This window comes from Perca flavescens, chromosome 6 (assembly GCF_004354835.1).
Source record: "Perca flavescens isolate YP-PL-M2 chromosome 6, PFLA_1.0, whole genome shotgun sequence".
NCBI classification, from domain to species: Eukaryota; Metazoa; Chordata; class Actinopteri; order Perciformes; family Percidae; genus Perca; species Perca flavescens.
Genome location: NC_041336.1, coordinates 25,997,406 through 26,012,918, shown reverse-complemented (window position 1 = coordinate 26,012,918; position 15,513 = coordinate 25,997,406). Strand labels below are relative to the sequence as shown.

Here is a 15,513-nt window from a genome sequence, read left to right as displayed (position 1 = left end):
GGCTGGGTGATATGGAGAAAATCAAATATCACAATATTTTTGACCAAATACCTCAATATCGATACTGCAACGATATTGTAGTGTTGACTATTGGTGCTTTCACAAAATATTTACACAATGACATTTTTGATAAATAATCATCAGTAATGTGGATATAATGACTAAGTGGGTAAAGGCAAATAATAGAACAGTTACAACAGTCTGGTATGACATCACTTTACTGTAATGCAGCCTTTAAAACACTTACGCCATATTACGATATTACAATATCCAAAATCTAAGACGATATCTAGTATCATATCACAATATCGATATAATATCGATATATTGCCCAGCTCTAAATTAAATATATAACAAGTTTACACACTGACATGCCTATTACTGATGAACTCCTGATTGCCTCAGCAGTGCCAATGAACAAGTTCAAGAGGCATACAATTATGAAAAAGAGAGGTCCATGCTGCAATATATTTTAAACTATATGCAAAAACAGCGCTATGACCTCTTCAAGTGATTCAATCTTATAGAAAAACATCTAAGCAAACCGTATGTATAGCTACCAACAAACCATTCAGTGTAACGATAATTTTCTAACTTTCATGAGAACAAAAGCAAAGCTTTGTTAACTAGCTTCCACCTCATGCTTTGCTAATGAAACCATTATAACTCAGGGCAAAGTTTGTATGCATTTAAGAGCAGTACACAATGTGCAATCATTCTCTTCATTTTAACCCAGCAATATCACCGGACAGGCAAAACACTATATAGCTTTTTTTTATTATTAATGCAAAAATGAAATCTTCCCATGCTTCAGCAAATGCTGGCTGGGTCTGCTACAGTCAACTACTTTTCCTCTTTGCAGCGTTGCCTTCAGCTAAATGTGTTTCATTGCGAAACAATGACAGTGAAAGCCCAAATCATTTGCTCAGTCATCTCAGAGCAATATCTGAGCATCGCTGAGGCTGAGTGGATGTGACATTTGAATAGCTCAGGGATGTATATTACAACACAATAAAGTAAGGATGGCACATTGTATTTTGCACCAGCAGAATTACTGGAAAAGTAGAGCCAGTGGGGCACATTTTGTTTTGAAAACAAGGCAATTGCACGCAATGTTCACCTCTAGTCCAGAAGTTTAAATAATAATGACCTAAATAAAACTAGAGAGAAAATTAGAATAAGCTAAAGTAAGATAATCTGCTAGGGTTGATTTAAGTAGAAGTCACCGAAACAGCAGAATGTGTAAATCAATTAATCAAATAGGCATGTTTGACCTTTCTAAAAAAGGTACCCATCATAATTCCATCCTAAACAGTGAAAAGGTCTCGGAAAGAAATGCTATGTAGGTCAATACCTTACTTTGTGATTGGGAATGGAAGAATAAACAGTACATGCATAGTGAAGCATGCTGGTGTTGTTGCTGCTGCGAGTGTAACAATTTAACGGACTGGCTGGTCACACTGTCTGATTTTCAAAAGCTATTCAAAGTTATATTAGGAGAGGAATATCTATGAATAAGAATTATTTGGATTTTAAATCTTACCATCTTCAGCCTATAATTAACAAATACAACAGGACCACATGATTGATTTGGAAATTATAGAGCCCTCAATGATTTTAATGGAAAAACTCAGGATTTGAGTCACATGGAATTTTTCAAATGTTTACTAAAATATTGTTACATGAATAGCTAGCTTGTCTTAAAATGCTACATTTGACATTAAGGATTAATTTCGTTGTTGATCTCATCTGTGACAAATGGAACTAAATGTGCTCTTAAAACTGAAAGACACTACTGCACCACTATGGGGGAAAATACATGCATACTGATAATCAAGTCTAATGCTCAAATTTACAAATGATCTATGAATTCAGATTTATTACAAAGGAACCCTAGAATAAGCTGTGACGAGCGTCTGCAAATTCTACAGTAGTACCCAACATTAGCTATCGAGTGTTACAGCCAAGCAGCAGATTCTCACTTGCAAAGAACAAATGACCAGATATTGGGTGCAATGGGATGTATAGGCCTATGGCTTGTGAAAACAGAGTACCTTTAATGTTTTAATAGTAATTTTTTCTTTTCCATTATTCTCTTTTGTTTTCAAGGTCTTTCATATAATTTTACTAGACAGTGAGTATTACAGAAGAGGGCTGAAGTAGCATTTGAAGCTCTAGACTATCTTCCAGTGGCTAGATACAACTGCAGTGGCACTGCCTTCTATTTTAAAAGGTAAAATGGCATTTTTAGCAATCCAATATTTTACTTATCTATTTAAGGGGCACTTAACCCCCATTTAATGTATCATAGACAACCTAAAATTAATTCTGCCCTTTCTAAATTATTTACAATGCAAACATATTAGGTATGCTGTAAACCCCAGAATCACAACATCCAGTTGAGACTGGTGTTTTCGCTATGTGTGGAAGCAAATGACGGCATTACAAAGTAATAGATAAAAAAAAAAAATGCACGTCTATGTTGGCCCAAAATTAAAGGGTAATTGTCTGCTGTAGCATGCACCAAAGCACTGGTGTGCACAGGCTTAACTTTTGCCCCAAGGTCACACCAGAGTGGCACTTGTGTTAACTTGAGGCCAACAACAAGGGCACTTAATGGGCTGTTAAGCTGACCGGAGAGCACTTGGACCACTCGGACCACTCATGACATTAGGACAAACCTTAAGAAAAGAAGTGTACCATTAGAGAGCGTACATATCCTAGTTAAGTACAGGTTAAATATAAAAGGACACTTTAAAAAAACACTGCAAAAGGTCACTACTAAAACAATGATGTTAGAAGTAAATGGATTTACTCACCAGGAAGTGTCCAATAAAACATATGAAGAGGATCAAGGAAAGGATAAGAAAAGCCATTCCAAAGGATATCCCCAAGACAGTTGTCCTAAAAAAAATACAATACATTATCAAGTTTAATTCACTGAAAGTTTATTGTAATTGTGCAAAATGTCCTTAACACTGACTAACCTTAGCTCAAAATGACTTATCAAGGAAACATTATCAAGTGTAACTGCATAAGAATACATATACTGTTTCCACACTAACAGAGTAAAACATTGGGTCAACAGTTATTTTACTCCTGTAATACTTTGAAATAAAGCACACGTACTTTGGAAGGACGAGAATCTGCACAATAAAAATGCAGAAAAAGATCGAACAGGCGCAGGTGACATAGTATTTGAAGGCCGGCAAGTTTGTTGCTCTGTACTGAAAGAATAAAAAGAAGGTCAAGTTTCAACAAAAAGGCTTTTTAAAACTGATATCAGGGCTACTTCAAAAGCATCTCAAGTGTGCAATCAGACACAAAAAGTCTCCCTGTAATTTACAAGATTTCAGGCTAAGCAAAATGTAGGCAAAGAAACAAGCTGTAACACTATGTTCTGTAAGTCTCTTTAAAACAACTTGTCCAATAATGTATATCCACTGAGGGGTGAATGATGCCAATTTAGTTGTGCTGCCTCTTACCTCCTTTTCCAAGGATTTGTTGTGAAAGAATAATGATATTCTTTGGATGTCCTCTGACTTGAGCCACTGTCTGGAAGCATAAAGAGATAAAAGAACACATAGTTATAGACCAGATAAAAGGGAGAAAACAGGCCCTGTTAAAAGTAAATTAGATGTGTTTTTACAAAAAAATGTAAGATAACCATTTGGCAGGTGGCATGTATTCAATACAAAACATTAAGCTACAGTTTATGCCATCATTTGCTTTAATGTGCCATATTTAATCAGTTACACTTTTTTGCATGTATTTTTGCACAATCACATTTAAATCATCAATATTTGTTTTTGTTTTGTTTTAAATAACCCTACTTTTGCGAATTTATCCCATCAAAGGTCCTGATCATCCTCTCGTTAAGTTCCTCCTCAAACCGTTTCTTCTGAGACTTTGTTCTTTAATGGGTAAAAGAAAAAAAAAAGATCAAATATCTTTTAAGTTCACATAATATTAGTCACACACATCAAAGCCTCTAGCAGAAGTATAGTCTTAATGAACATATTGTCGCCTGTCTCTGTACTGTTAGGAATGAGGATAATCCTGCCAAAGAAAATTGTTCCGGAGCTGTAAAATGAGCAGCTTGCCTTTCTGATCTCCTCTGGAAGTGATACTGTCCCATGGGCACATCCTAGACACAGAACAAGATGAGAGAAATGGGTTACAAGCTACAGCTGAACCTCCCCATCACCTAAATCACAACATATGTGTACCAAAAATTACACACAGCAGTGTTGATCTTCCCATTCTCATTAGTCATGCTGTCTCTGTGGTGCAGGTTGGCAAAGGGCTTGGCTGCTCCCCAGGACTCCAGGTAGCGGGTCATCCTGACGGAGGCTCTCATCTTTGCCCCGTCTACAGTGTGTCTGGGACGGTAATGATACTGTGGGCTCCGACGCTCCACCTGGACAAACATGGAAATAGTGTCATTTAATTGCATTTTATTCAATGTCCAGTATAAATTTAAATGGATGTGATAGATGTGCTACGGTACCTTTGGGTTGATGACCAGATAAGTGATGACTCCATGTTCCTTCAGGTAGGGGTCTCTTTCTTGCCCATCCCCATCTTCCACCTTATAGGCATCATTCAGGTGCTCCAGTGTCTCTGAGGTAATGTGGACTCGCCTAGCAGGAAACGGTTGTATTAATGGCTTTCTATGACTATTAAGAATGGTTCTGGGAATTCTTTTGGTTGAGTATCTTTCAGCAAAGACTGACCATAACGAACCAGAAACAACTGATGCAGAAAAAATGTGATAAGGGTATCACAAATGGTTTCTGAAAATTGCACCACAATATTATGCAATGTTACCTTGTACTCATGAAAAATGCAGCAGCCAGAATCCTTCCACATACACATACATTTAAACATACTACTCCGGTACTAAAACAAACTGCATTGGCTATAACACAGAATAACCTTCAAAATCCTGCTAAAAGTCCATAAAACACTTAATGGCTTAGCTCCGCAGTACATCTGCCTTGCTAACAGATCATAACCCCATCAGGCCTGTCAGGTCATCAGACAGAGGTCCTTAAGCTGTACCCAGAATTAGGTCCAGTACCGGTGAGGATGCCTTCAGTAACTGTGGTCCTGCACTCTGGAACAAGCTGCCTGATGGCCTGAGGTCCATCACAACTGGGTCCACATTCAAAAGCAAACTCAAAACTTAACTATTCTCTCAGGCTTTTGCTTTTACTCTCTGTGTGTGTGTGTGTGTGTGTGTGTGTGTGTGTGTGTGTGTGTTGTAGATTGTCTTGTTGTGTTGATGCTTATACTGTATCCTTATTTTTTGTTGTTTATGCTTATATTTGTATCTTTTGTCTTTCAATGCAAAGCACTTTAAGTTTATGAAAGTGTGATGAAAGGTGCTTTATAAATAAAATTGCCATTGTCATTATGCAAACGGTAACAAGTGCTTCTGTTTTACTTCCGGTTAACTTACCCTGGTACACCTCCTGCTTCCATATGATTGGCCAGTGTTACATCATGTGACCAAACATCATATTGCCATTTCTGAAGTCCAATCACACCACACAGGACATTCCCAGAGTGCACGCCGACACGCATGTTGATGTCAACCCCAGTGGCATCTCGCACTTTCCTGTCATGAACCAAAAATCAAGTCATACTAATGTGGAGTAACCGAAAAATCATCAGCTATATACCTTGTTAGAAAAAAGGAAATTCCTCTCTCTGACCTTTATGGTATTTTTTTTCTTTTCTCAATTAAACTTTATTATTTAAAGTCTTTCTCTCTCTTTTAATTCTGTCGCAGCCCCCCTGCCCTTGACTGATGCATAAAGGTGAGATAGGACCTCACACTTACCAAACATTTGATGCAGCTAAATTGGCCATAAAAAAGTCTCTACATCTATACTTCATCATCATCATGGGTAAAGATGCTTCAATACATGTAGTTCAAAAAGCACTGTGCGTAAAGGCATATCCAAACAATCTTTGAAATGCAGGTAGTCAAAAGTAGTACCTAAAAAGTGTAATGAGACTCTTGAGAGTCTTCAGGGCGTAGCAGAGTTAACAGACACAAGAATCAGCATGAGGCAATTTCTTTGCATTTCATTTCTGCATTCATGTGGTTGGAGGTTGGAGTATGATGAAGGAGCCACTGCTGTGCATGTTTCTTTATCATTTATTTCCAGCCATTTTATTTCTGGTCAGATATTTTAACATCACTGATGCCAAAGTTCTACCCAACATTAGTACTGTAGAGTTAGGGGATGTTTGTATGATTGAAGATATACTGCACAGTGAAAGAGAGAAGCAAGCATTAAAAAAATGGGATGTTCTTTAGCAGCACTGTTATATAACTGGCACTTACTTGATGGCCTCACACATGTCCAGACCCATTTTCACACAGTTCTTAGCATGGTTCGGCAGAGACTCCGGTAGGCCGGACACACAGTAGTAACAGTCGCCAAGGATTTTGATCCGCATACATTCATTTTCCTGCATATAAAAAGGTGGAACACAGGCTCAGATAAAGGTTCCGTTGATAGACAGTACAGAAAGCTTTTTAATTGAATCACATATAAAGCTTAGGAGGGAAAATCCACCCTCAGATGTTTTACATTCAACATGCCTTAAAACAGAAGCTACACTGTGTTATACTTTATCAATGTTAATGTGAGAGGAAAAATTTAACTGTCGGACTATATTTTCTATGATCAGTTTGTCCATGTATGACTGAACAGAGACTGAAGAAAGATTGATTTTGACAGGCTGCTATTAAAACCTGATACAGTCTGTTTACCAGTTATAGTTAAGATTGCAGGGGGAAAAATGTTTTTTGTTAAGATAGCGGTACAAATTGTATTGTATTGTTTGAAGTCAATTCAGCTGTTTGACCAGGTATTTTCAGGAATGAGACAAATTCATCATGAAGCAATTAAAAGAGACTACAAATGCAAGATACATCACCAAAATGGTGATACATGGTGGTATGTTTACATTTAAGGTGGATTTGACCCATCACATGGTGTAAGATGTTTGAGAGATGTTAGATGCAAGATGTATGAGAGATTTATCGTTTAGCCCCCAATGAGGAAGCAAAATGTATACGTTGTTAGGATGTGTTAGTGGTTAGTTAGTTGTAGGGCTGGGCGATATATCAATATTTTACCTTATATCAATATATTTTCAAACGAGTTATGAGATTAGACAACACCGTTTATATCGATATGATTTAATGTTGCGTTACATGACCCATTTCTTCTGGAAACTTGTTGGCCCTCACACACGGCTCTCCTGCAACATGGAGAGACACAGCGCCGGTCCACACTGCTGACATTTGTCTACAATTTTAATTGTTATTAACACAGCTGTATATTGTTAAGCATGAGAGGAAAACCTGTATTTGTACCAGTGTTTCCACTGGTAACTTTCTGTTGTGGCGGCCACCACGGTGAAAAATACGGTGAAAAATACGGTGAGACGGCGCCTGCTGGACCCGGGCGAGAGATGTGACTCATGGCCCTATAATCATAGTTTATAAAAATGCAGCGCAGTGACGATACAGACATTTCATACACAAGATGTTTGTAACGCCGCTGACCTGACGATGCGCATTCGACCCGCTCTGGAGCCTTTCATGAGTCCCCCATCACTATAGAGAATCCAGTCTGCAGTATAGTTCAGACACTTACTGATAAACTGATAAAGAATTGTACTATAACAATCGGCTTCATGATCAAAGAAAGTTTTTATATCATACACTTCAGTTTGTCGCAGTCCCCCTCTCCCTCTCTCTCTCTCTTTTAATCTTAGTCTGTTATTGTTTTGAAAACAAGTAAAGGAGCTTTCTCAGAGATAGGCCTTTGTATTTAATATAGCCTAGGCTATTTATTTCAGATAATTTTTCATTTACATGTGTTGCAGCTGTATATTTTCAAACTGGGAAGGAAACCCTGTCTTTGCATTTTAAGTTTGATCACAATCTGTTTAATAAAAGTGCTTGTCACATCTCACATGTGGCTGTGACTTAAAACTGAACGTGTAAAATCGTGTAAAATATTCCTGAGATATATATTGTGTATTGCCATTCAGCCGAAAAATACCGCCATATGATTTTTAGTCCATATCGCCCAGCCCTAGTTAGTGGTTCAGTCCAATAATCAAATGTTTACCTTTGCAATTTGATCAAATTTGCCAAACAGCTCATTCAGCATGTGCACCAGCTCTCCAGGTGAGCAGTCACTGGCCAGCCGTGTGAATCCCACTATATCAGCATACAGTATACTAGAGATGGGAAAAAACTCATTATACTATAATATAATGGTTAGGGGTGTGACGAGATCTCGCGAGATTAAAACGTGACAAGATTTCTCGTTGAGGTAAAAAGTTGTCTCGTGAGGCGATGTGATGTCAGCGTGATGGAGCGTGAAATTACTATTGAAGATCCCCCTGCCACTTTTAAATCATTTGTGTGGCAACATTTTGGTTTTCCTGCGGAAATAATAAACGGCGAAAGAGTGACAGACAAAACGAACGCAATATGTAAACATTGTAAGAAAAAAATGCCTTACTACTAACTACTGCACCCGCGAGTCGCGGGTGCAGTAGTTAGTAGAGAGCTGTGGTGGTGCTGTAAGTGTTTTTGCATAGTGCTCGTGTTAGCCGCGGTATACGGCATTTTTTCTTACAATGTTTACATATTATGCGCTCGCCTTGTCTGTCACTCTTTCGCCGTTTATTATTTCCGCAGGAAAACCAAAATGTTGCCACACAAATGATTTAAAAGTGGCAGGGGGATCTTCAATAGTAATTCCACGCCCATCACGCTGACATCACATTGCCTCACGAGACAACTTTTTCACCTCGACGAGAAATCTCGTCTCGTTCTAGTGAACCCAATCTCGTGATGTGTCTCGTCTCGTGGAGTAAGCGTCTCGTCACACCCCTATTTTATACTGTATGTTTTCCAGGAAAACCGTAGCTTTCGAGTACACTACTGCTTGGTCATGTAAGTGGTAATCCAAATAAAAAATACATGCCTGACATTAGTGTGTCTCTGGACATAGAGGTTGTGAAAATTGTTTGTGTTCTCAATCTGGCCGAAGTTTGGGCCCTTCAGTCTCTGGATGATCTCAGCTTTCATCACACGGGCAATGTGAGCTGGCAGCAGAGATAACAGGAGACGCTCCTAATGTCAGTAACACAAAGATAGAATAATTAGTAGTAGAGGGATGGTCAGGAAAATCAACAATAAATAAGCAGATTATATTTGTTTGTCCTTCAGAGTATTTTTTCACAGGGATTCATTGCTTCATCGCCCCAAAGAATCACTCACTGAAGAAGCTTTCACATCCAAAGATAGGATGTAATCTAAGAATAATAACCAGGGACCTTGGCTTGTCACTAAAACAATTTTACATTTTCTGCAAGTTGATATTTAATTGAATTCAGTCCTAATTTAATTCTGAAGCATCAACGTTTGAAGACAGGAAGAGAGAAAAAGCTGTCAGCATTTTGTCGCAGGTATCCAGAAAAGCTCCAAGTGCTAAGTGAAGGTTAATTGGGCACTACACTGTGTCAGGTTGACTTCCTGTAATTCAAATTAATGATCAATTAAATTTTTTATTACAGTGCGTATTATTTTATTGACAGTCGCCAGAAGACAGACTCAACTGTTATTCACCTCACAACCTTTCTTTTATTTTGTGGTAGCTTAATCATCTCTCTCCATTTCTCTCTGAAGCTACTGTGGGTATTACTCTAATCCAACCTGCCCAGTAGTTAGCAAATAAAACTCTGATTAGGGTTAGAAGTTCAAGATTTGAGAAAACACTGAATTAAAACAAAGTCACCGCCAACTCTAACACTGCTCCCTGCACCATTTATCATCTCCCTGCACCGCTGCTGAGGCTCAGAGGGTTCTAGATGAAGGGAAGTTCCATGGTAGCTGCTAACAAACGCTGCCAGGGCTTTGGGTTTATGATGAATTCCCATAGTCCCCCTTGGACCACTCACACACCAAAAATGTATGCACTCACTGTACTGCAGGGCACTTTGGATAAAAGCATGCAGCAAACAGCATATATTATGAGCACCAGAGAAAAATGGGTCTCTGCACATCTGTCGCAGGCAGCAGTAGCACTCCAGGGCTACTGCAAAGCGCTCCACCTGAGGCATTTTCAGCTTCACTCATGGCAGTTGTAACAACGAAAGCTGGATTCACCAACAGGATAACCAGCTCCACCCCAAGCATGGGCTTTCACAACAACAGCTGCATTCACCCTCATCTGACTGAACCCAAAAGCTACGACTGCAGCAGCTGTAGTAAAAAGCTAACTACATCCCAGGCTGCACAGCAGTAAGCTTTAATCAACACTTTGCTAATTTCTCACAGGAAGCCATTCTGCTCGTAAGCAGCACCACCTGCGTTCACCTGAATTAATTGTAATAACCTTGAAAGATTATTATTATTATTATTGAAAGACAGATTTAGTGGGACAATAACTACAAAATAGTAAAGTTTTGAGTTTGTTTTTGAATGTGGACACAGTTGTGATGGCCCTCAGGCCATCAGGCAGCACACCAAAAAGTACAAATGGATGGATTTCAATAAACTTATTTTAGAGGGAATAATGTGCTACAGATAAAAATGTAGTTGCAGACGTTCGTATATCTTGTTAATCAACTGCAAATATCTCAGCCAGCCGTCATAGGATGCTAAAGAGCTTTTACTACAGAGAATGTATCACATGCACTAGGCTCCAGGGACTCAACACCATCATTACACTAACTAAGGTCATTAACAGTTACCACATTCTGTAAAAAACGACACAAATCCTCTGTGGACTCCTTCCCTTCCCAAACCACAGGAATCAAGCACTGACAGCTATATGCAGAGATCATGATGACTCAAACATTAGGTCAAAGTCTGCAAGCACAGCAAGAAGATGAATGGTACATGCCTACAGAGGGACTGTTTAACACCATTACAACACAGTGCAGGCGTATGAGACACACATCTACATTGATACCACAAAAAATAAACAATGGATGAAGTTGCAGTGAGGGTATTTTAATGAAACAACTCAAAAACCCTTTTTGGATCAACATTAGTTATTTTGATCTGGATTAAATATCAAGTCCTGGGTATGGCATAATGTTTAAATTAATCTACTCTTTAATTTGTTGCCTTATAGACAGTTCTGTCGTTGTCATCATTATCATCTCTGCCACAATCTCATTCATCTTACATAATCCATTACTTATATGTATATTTTCATTCCCCATCATTATTGTAATCAACACCATCCTTATCACCAGCAAGACCACAACATGTACTCAATCACTCACTGCTGGCCTGACTTTTTACTGACACTGGGTCATTAAGACTTGTTGACTTGTTTACCTGTTGTCTCTTCTCAAACTCCAGTTTAATTGGGGACTTGATGCAGTTGCAGGTGTCCTGATAAGTCTGTTTAAGTGCCAACTCCATCAGATGTTTATGGTACGCCCCCGCCATGTTGCCACACAAGAAAATTATGATATTGGCCAAAATCTGTAGAGACACAGAGGACAGACACAGCTGTTGTTAGATAAATATCCGACAAAAATAATCTTCAAGTAAAATATATGAATGCGTGACTAGTAATCTAGCATTTATTTGAAAGAGCAGAAATAGAGCTGTGAAAGGGAATACATTCAACATACTATTTGTTGGTGTGTTAACTACTGTACATGAATAGGCAGTATCAGAAAAGCCATTTTATTCCGTGGCAACAGTCATAAAACAGATGTTTTCTCATGTCCCAATATGAAAGCAGTATTGTGCTTTAGGAATTCTAAGTCCTAAGGGGGCAATGAGCTTTTATGGCATGAAAGCAAGGCAAAAGAAAAACCTCTGAAGTCAGAAATAGGACAAATGCTTTTCCTAAAGGGTACTAGGCCCTGGCAACTGAGATTCTGCAGTGATGTCAACATCCAGTCCTGCACACTGTACTGTATTTACTCTAAGGGCAATGTGGCATACGTAAACAACACAGCTTACTTCATTTTCTTGTGAATCAGTTATTTATTTTAGCAGTGGGGGCAGGTCCGAACACTGGCTTATCATCCGGACATCTCTTTTTCCTTTCTCCCTTTTTCTGCCAAGTGACCGCGCTATTCTCAGACATGCACTCTAACAATGCAGCCCTATCAGTTGTTTATTACCTACAACTAGTGTCATATATTCCCTGCATCAGCTTTACTGTGGCTTGATTAATCTTCCTTCTACCCTGCTAAAAAAAAAATATATATATATATATACACACACACGCCAGAAGTTTGGACACACCTTCTCATTCAATGTGTTTCTTTATTTTCATGACTATTTACATTGTAGATTCTCACTGAAGGCATCAAAACTATGAATGAACACATATGGAATTATGTACTTAACAAAAAAGTGTGAAATAACTGAAAACATGTCTTATATTTTAGATTCCTCAAAGTAGCCACCCTTTGCTTTTTTTGATAACTCTGCAAACCCTTGGTGTTCTCTCAATGAGCTTCATGAGGTAGTCACCTGAAATGGTTTTCACTTCACAGGTGTGCCTTGTCAGGGTTAATTAGTGGAATTTTTTCCCTTATTAATAAAAAAAGCAAAGGGTGGCTACTTTGAGGAATCTAAAATATAAGACATGTTTTCAGTTATTTCACACTTTTTTGTTAAGTACATAATTCCATATGTGTTCATTCATAGTTTTGATGCCTTCAGTGAGAATCTACAATGTAAATAGTCATGAAAATAAAAAGGAAACGCATTGAATGAGAAGGTGTGTCCAAACTTTTGGCCTGTACTGTGTGTGTATATATATATATATATATATATATATACAGACACATACATACACACACACACGCTAATGGTGTGTCCGCAACTCTTGTCTATATAAATAGACTTTCCTTTGGGTTCATGTTATCTTACATCCAGTCTGTTTCTTAATTAATGTTATTACTTGTGGATGCAGAGGAGACCGGCTGAGTAGACCGGCTGAGGTGGGTCCTCAGATCCACCTCAGCCAGTCTCTTCTGCATCCACAAGTCCAACCTCCGCAGTTTTGGGGACAGAGCCTTCTCCAGGGCAGCTCCCAGGCTCTGGAACTCCCTCCCCCAAGAGATCCGCACCTCTGAGTCCCTCACCATCTTCCGGTCCCGCCTCAAGACCCATCTCTTTACCTCTGCCTATCCGTAGCCCTACGCCCCCCTCCCTTTTCATCTGTGCCTCATCTGTGTTTGTTTTGTTCTGTTTTGCATTGTTTTTATTATCTACCTGCCCTGTAAAGCGACTTTGAGTTCGTGAAAAGCGCTATATAAATTAAATGTATTATATTATTACAACAACCCCCCCGCCCCCCACTACAGGCTCTATTTGATTCAAGTGATGAAGCTGCTGTTAATCATACTCATGCTTTACACATTTATTGTAATCAAGTAGTTTTACTAATGAGTAAGCAAAATTTCCCGACCCACTTTATTAATACATCCAAACTCAGTAAAGAATATCTAGAGCTAACGTTTGAAATCTGACACTCTGAACTCTGGGATCTCCCAACTTTGATCAAGTTTAATAGAAGCAATGGCATGGTTTTCTAATTGCTGAAAGCCATACATCTCGTCTATCAACAAAACAGTAATATCTCCACATTTGGTACTTCCTCAGCATTATTTAAACTTAACACAATATGCTAACCTGTAAATGTTAGCATGTTTACACACAACACAGAATTACACACAACAGCTGTATACTTTCAGTCTTGCATTCACATTGTCAGGCCTGACTCTTTGTTCAACAGATAAAATGAGTCAATTATGTATTCATGGCACATACTGTAAGTGATGCTTACAAACCATAAGTAATGGATGAATAGAAAAGGCTGACATCCAAGGACAAAATATAAAGATAACTGCATGTGTGCATGTGTGAAACTCGTCGCGTATGCTATCCCTCTTTTTCAGTCAATATCCCCGTTAAATATGACACAGAAGGATGACTGCTTACTCCAACCAAAGCTCCTCAGTATACCCATAAAGTGCAAACTGTGAGAAGAGCAGTTTATTCGGTTTATTTTCATTTCAAAACTGTTCATTCACATTTCATGCATCCCTCATTGCAGCACTACACAGGAAGCCCCATTACAGGAGCTATTATGATAGGAGGTGGCCCAGTGATGACAGGTGAAGGCATAAAGATCCAGAGGCCCTAATAACCTTGCGCTCAATATTTTGCAAATGGACAATTTAATGGTTCTCTCCCATTGCATCTTAAACAATATTTTCTCCCACTCTTGAACCCTCCTTCATACTTCCCATTCTCTCGTTTCCCTGCCTTGTCTCATTTTCACCAATTTCCCTTTCACTTTCGGTCTCATCTTACTTTCCAGCATAATGATGACCTTCTTGTCACACTGACCACTGGCAATTTGCTCTGTCCTTTTTGACGTAAATGTGCTTGACATTACAGCACCAGGAGAATAAGCCTATGACCTTTTGCACAAAGAAGAAACTGTATTTCTGTAAAAATTCTCCAAGCAAAAAACAAAAGTATAAATGCCCACATCATGTATCTTTCAGCTCACATAAGTTAATGGGATTTGTTAAGTTTATGCATTTTACCAGGATAGGTTTTCCGTTCAAAGATTTATATCAGACTTTTTGAAACCGAAAACCTACATCAGTGAATCTTTTTTACTAGTCTATGTATTGTAGAGCTGCAACCCAGACAAGCGACAAAGCACACACACACACACACACACACACACACACACACACACACACACACACACACACACACACACACACACACACACACACACACACACACACACACACACACACACACACACACAGCTATACTCATGAATACCTCCTACAGATGATCTGCACATAAATGATTTTAATATATGGTGGCAAACTTTGTCTTTACAATTCTCATCCTTTTGCTAAACAGTAGACATCACACTTTCTGCTTCTATTAGCACAGTTCAATAACTTGTTCATAACATCTATAAAATAATGTACAACCAATAATTATAACAAGCAATAACTTCAACTATGAATACAGATGTACAGTATACAATACTCACACTTGAAACACAGAAAACAGGATCTGATTTGTATGTTCACACTCTGTGCTCTAAATGCTGTTCTAAATATATAAGATGAATGTACTGCAAACCATCAATGTACATTAACTTTAACTTTATTTCTGTTGAATCAGTTGTACATTTTATTTCCAAATTGAATATATTTTAAATATTGCTCGTGCAGTATTCAATTATTATTTAATGTATATTGTTTCCTATTATTTAATGTATACTCTGTATGTGTGCTGTGTCTGATATTTTTGCTGCTGCAACACCATTATTTCCCATTTTTTTGGGATCAATAAAAAAAAATCTATCTATCTATCTATCAGTTTCTCCTTTGTATTTGACAAAAGCAAACATCAGGGGCAGAGACCATGTGCATATGAGGTCTGCTGGC

At 38.4% G+C, this 15,513-nt stretch overlaps 1 protein-coding gene across 8 annotated transcripts in view; it reads right to left on the bottom strand.

Moving 5' to 3' along the window:
- adcy2a (adenylate cyclase 2a) overlaps positions 1-15,513 on the bottom strand; it is a 104,884-nt gene that overhangs the window by 24,779 nt on the left and 64,592 nt on the right. For 7 of the 8 annotated variants that reach the window (XM_028580170.1, XM_028580172.1, XM_028580173.1 and 4 more), the window contains 12 exons: positions 11,396-11,545; positions 9,030-9,178; positions 8,163-8,274; positions 6,359-6,486; positions 5,465-5,623; positions 4,511-4,643; positions 4,244-4,420; positions 4,104-4,147; positions 3,834-3,914; positions 3,486-3,555; positions 3,130-3,227; positions 2,820-2,904 (listed from right to left, as the gene is read on the bottom strand). In XM_028580170.1, the coding sequence (XP_028435971.1) occupies positions 2,820-2,904; positions 3,130-3,227; positions 3,486-3,555; positions 3,834-3,914; positions 4,104-4,147; positions 4,244-4,420; positions 4,511-4,643; positions 5,465-5,623; positions 6,359-6,486; positions 8,163-8,274; positions 9,030-9,178; positions 11,396-11,545 (1,386 nt within the window). The remainder of the gene's footprint in view (positions 1-2,819; positions 2,905-3,129; positions 3,228-3,485; positions 3,556-3,833; positions 3,915-4,103; positions 4,148-4,243; positions 4,421-4,510; positions 4,644-5,464; positions 5,624-6,358; positions 6,487-8,162; positions 8,275-9,029; positions 9,179-11,395; positions 11,546-15,513) is intronic. The other variant, XM_028580176.1, reaches the window with a different exon arrangement.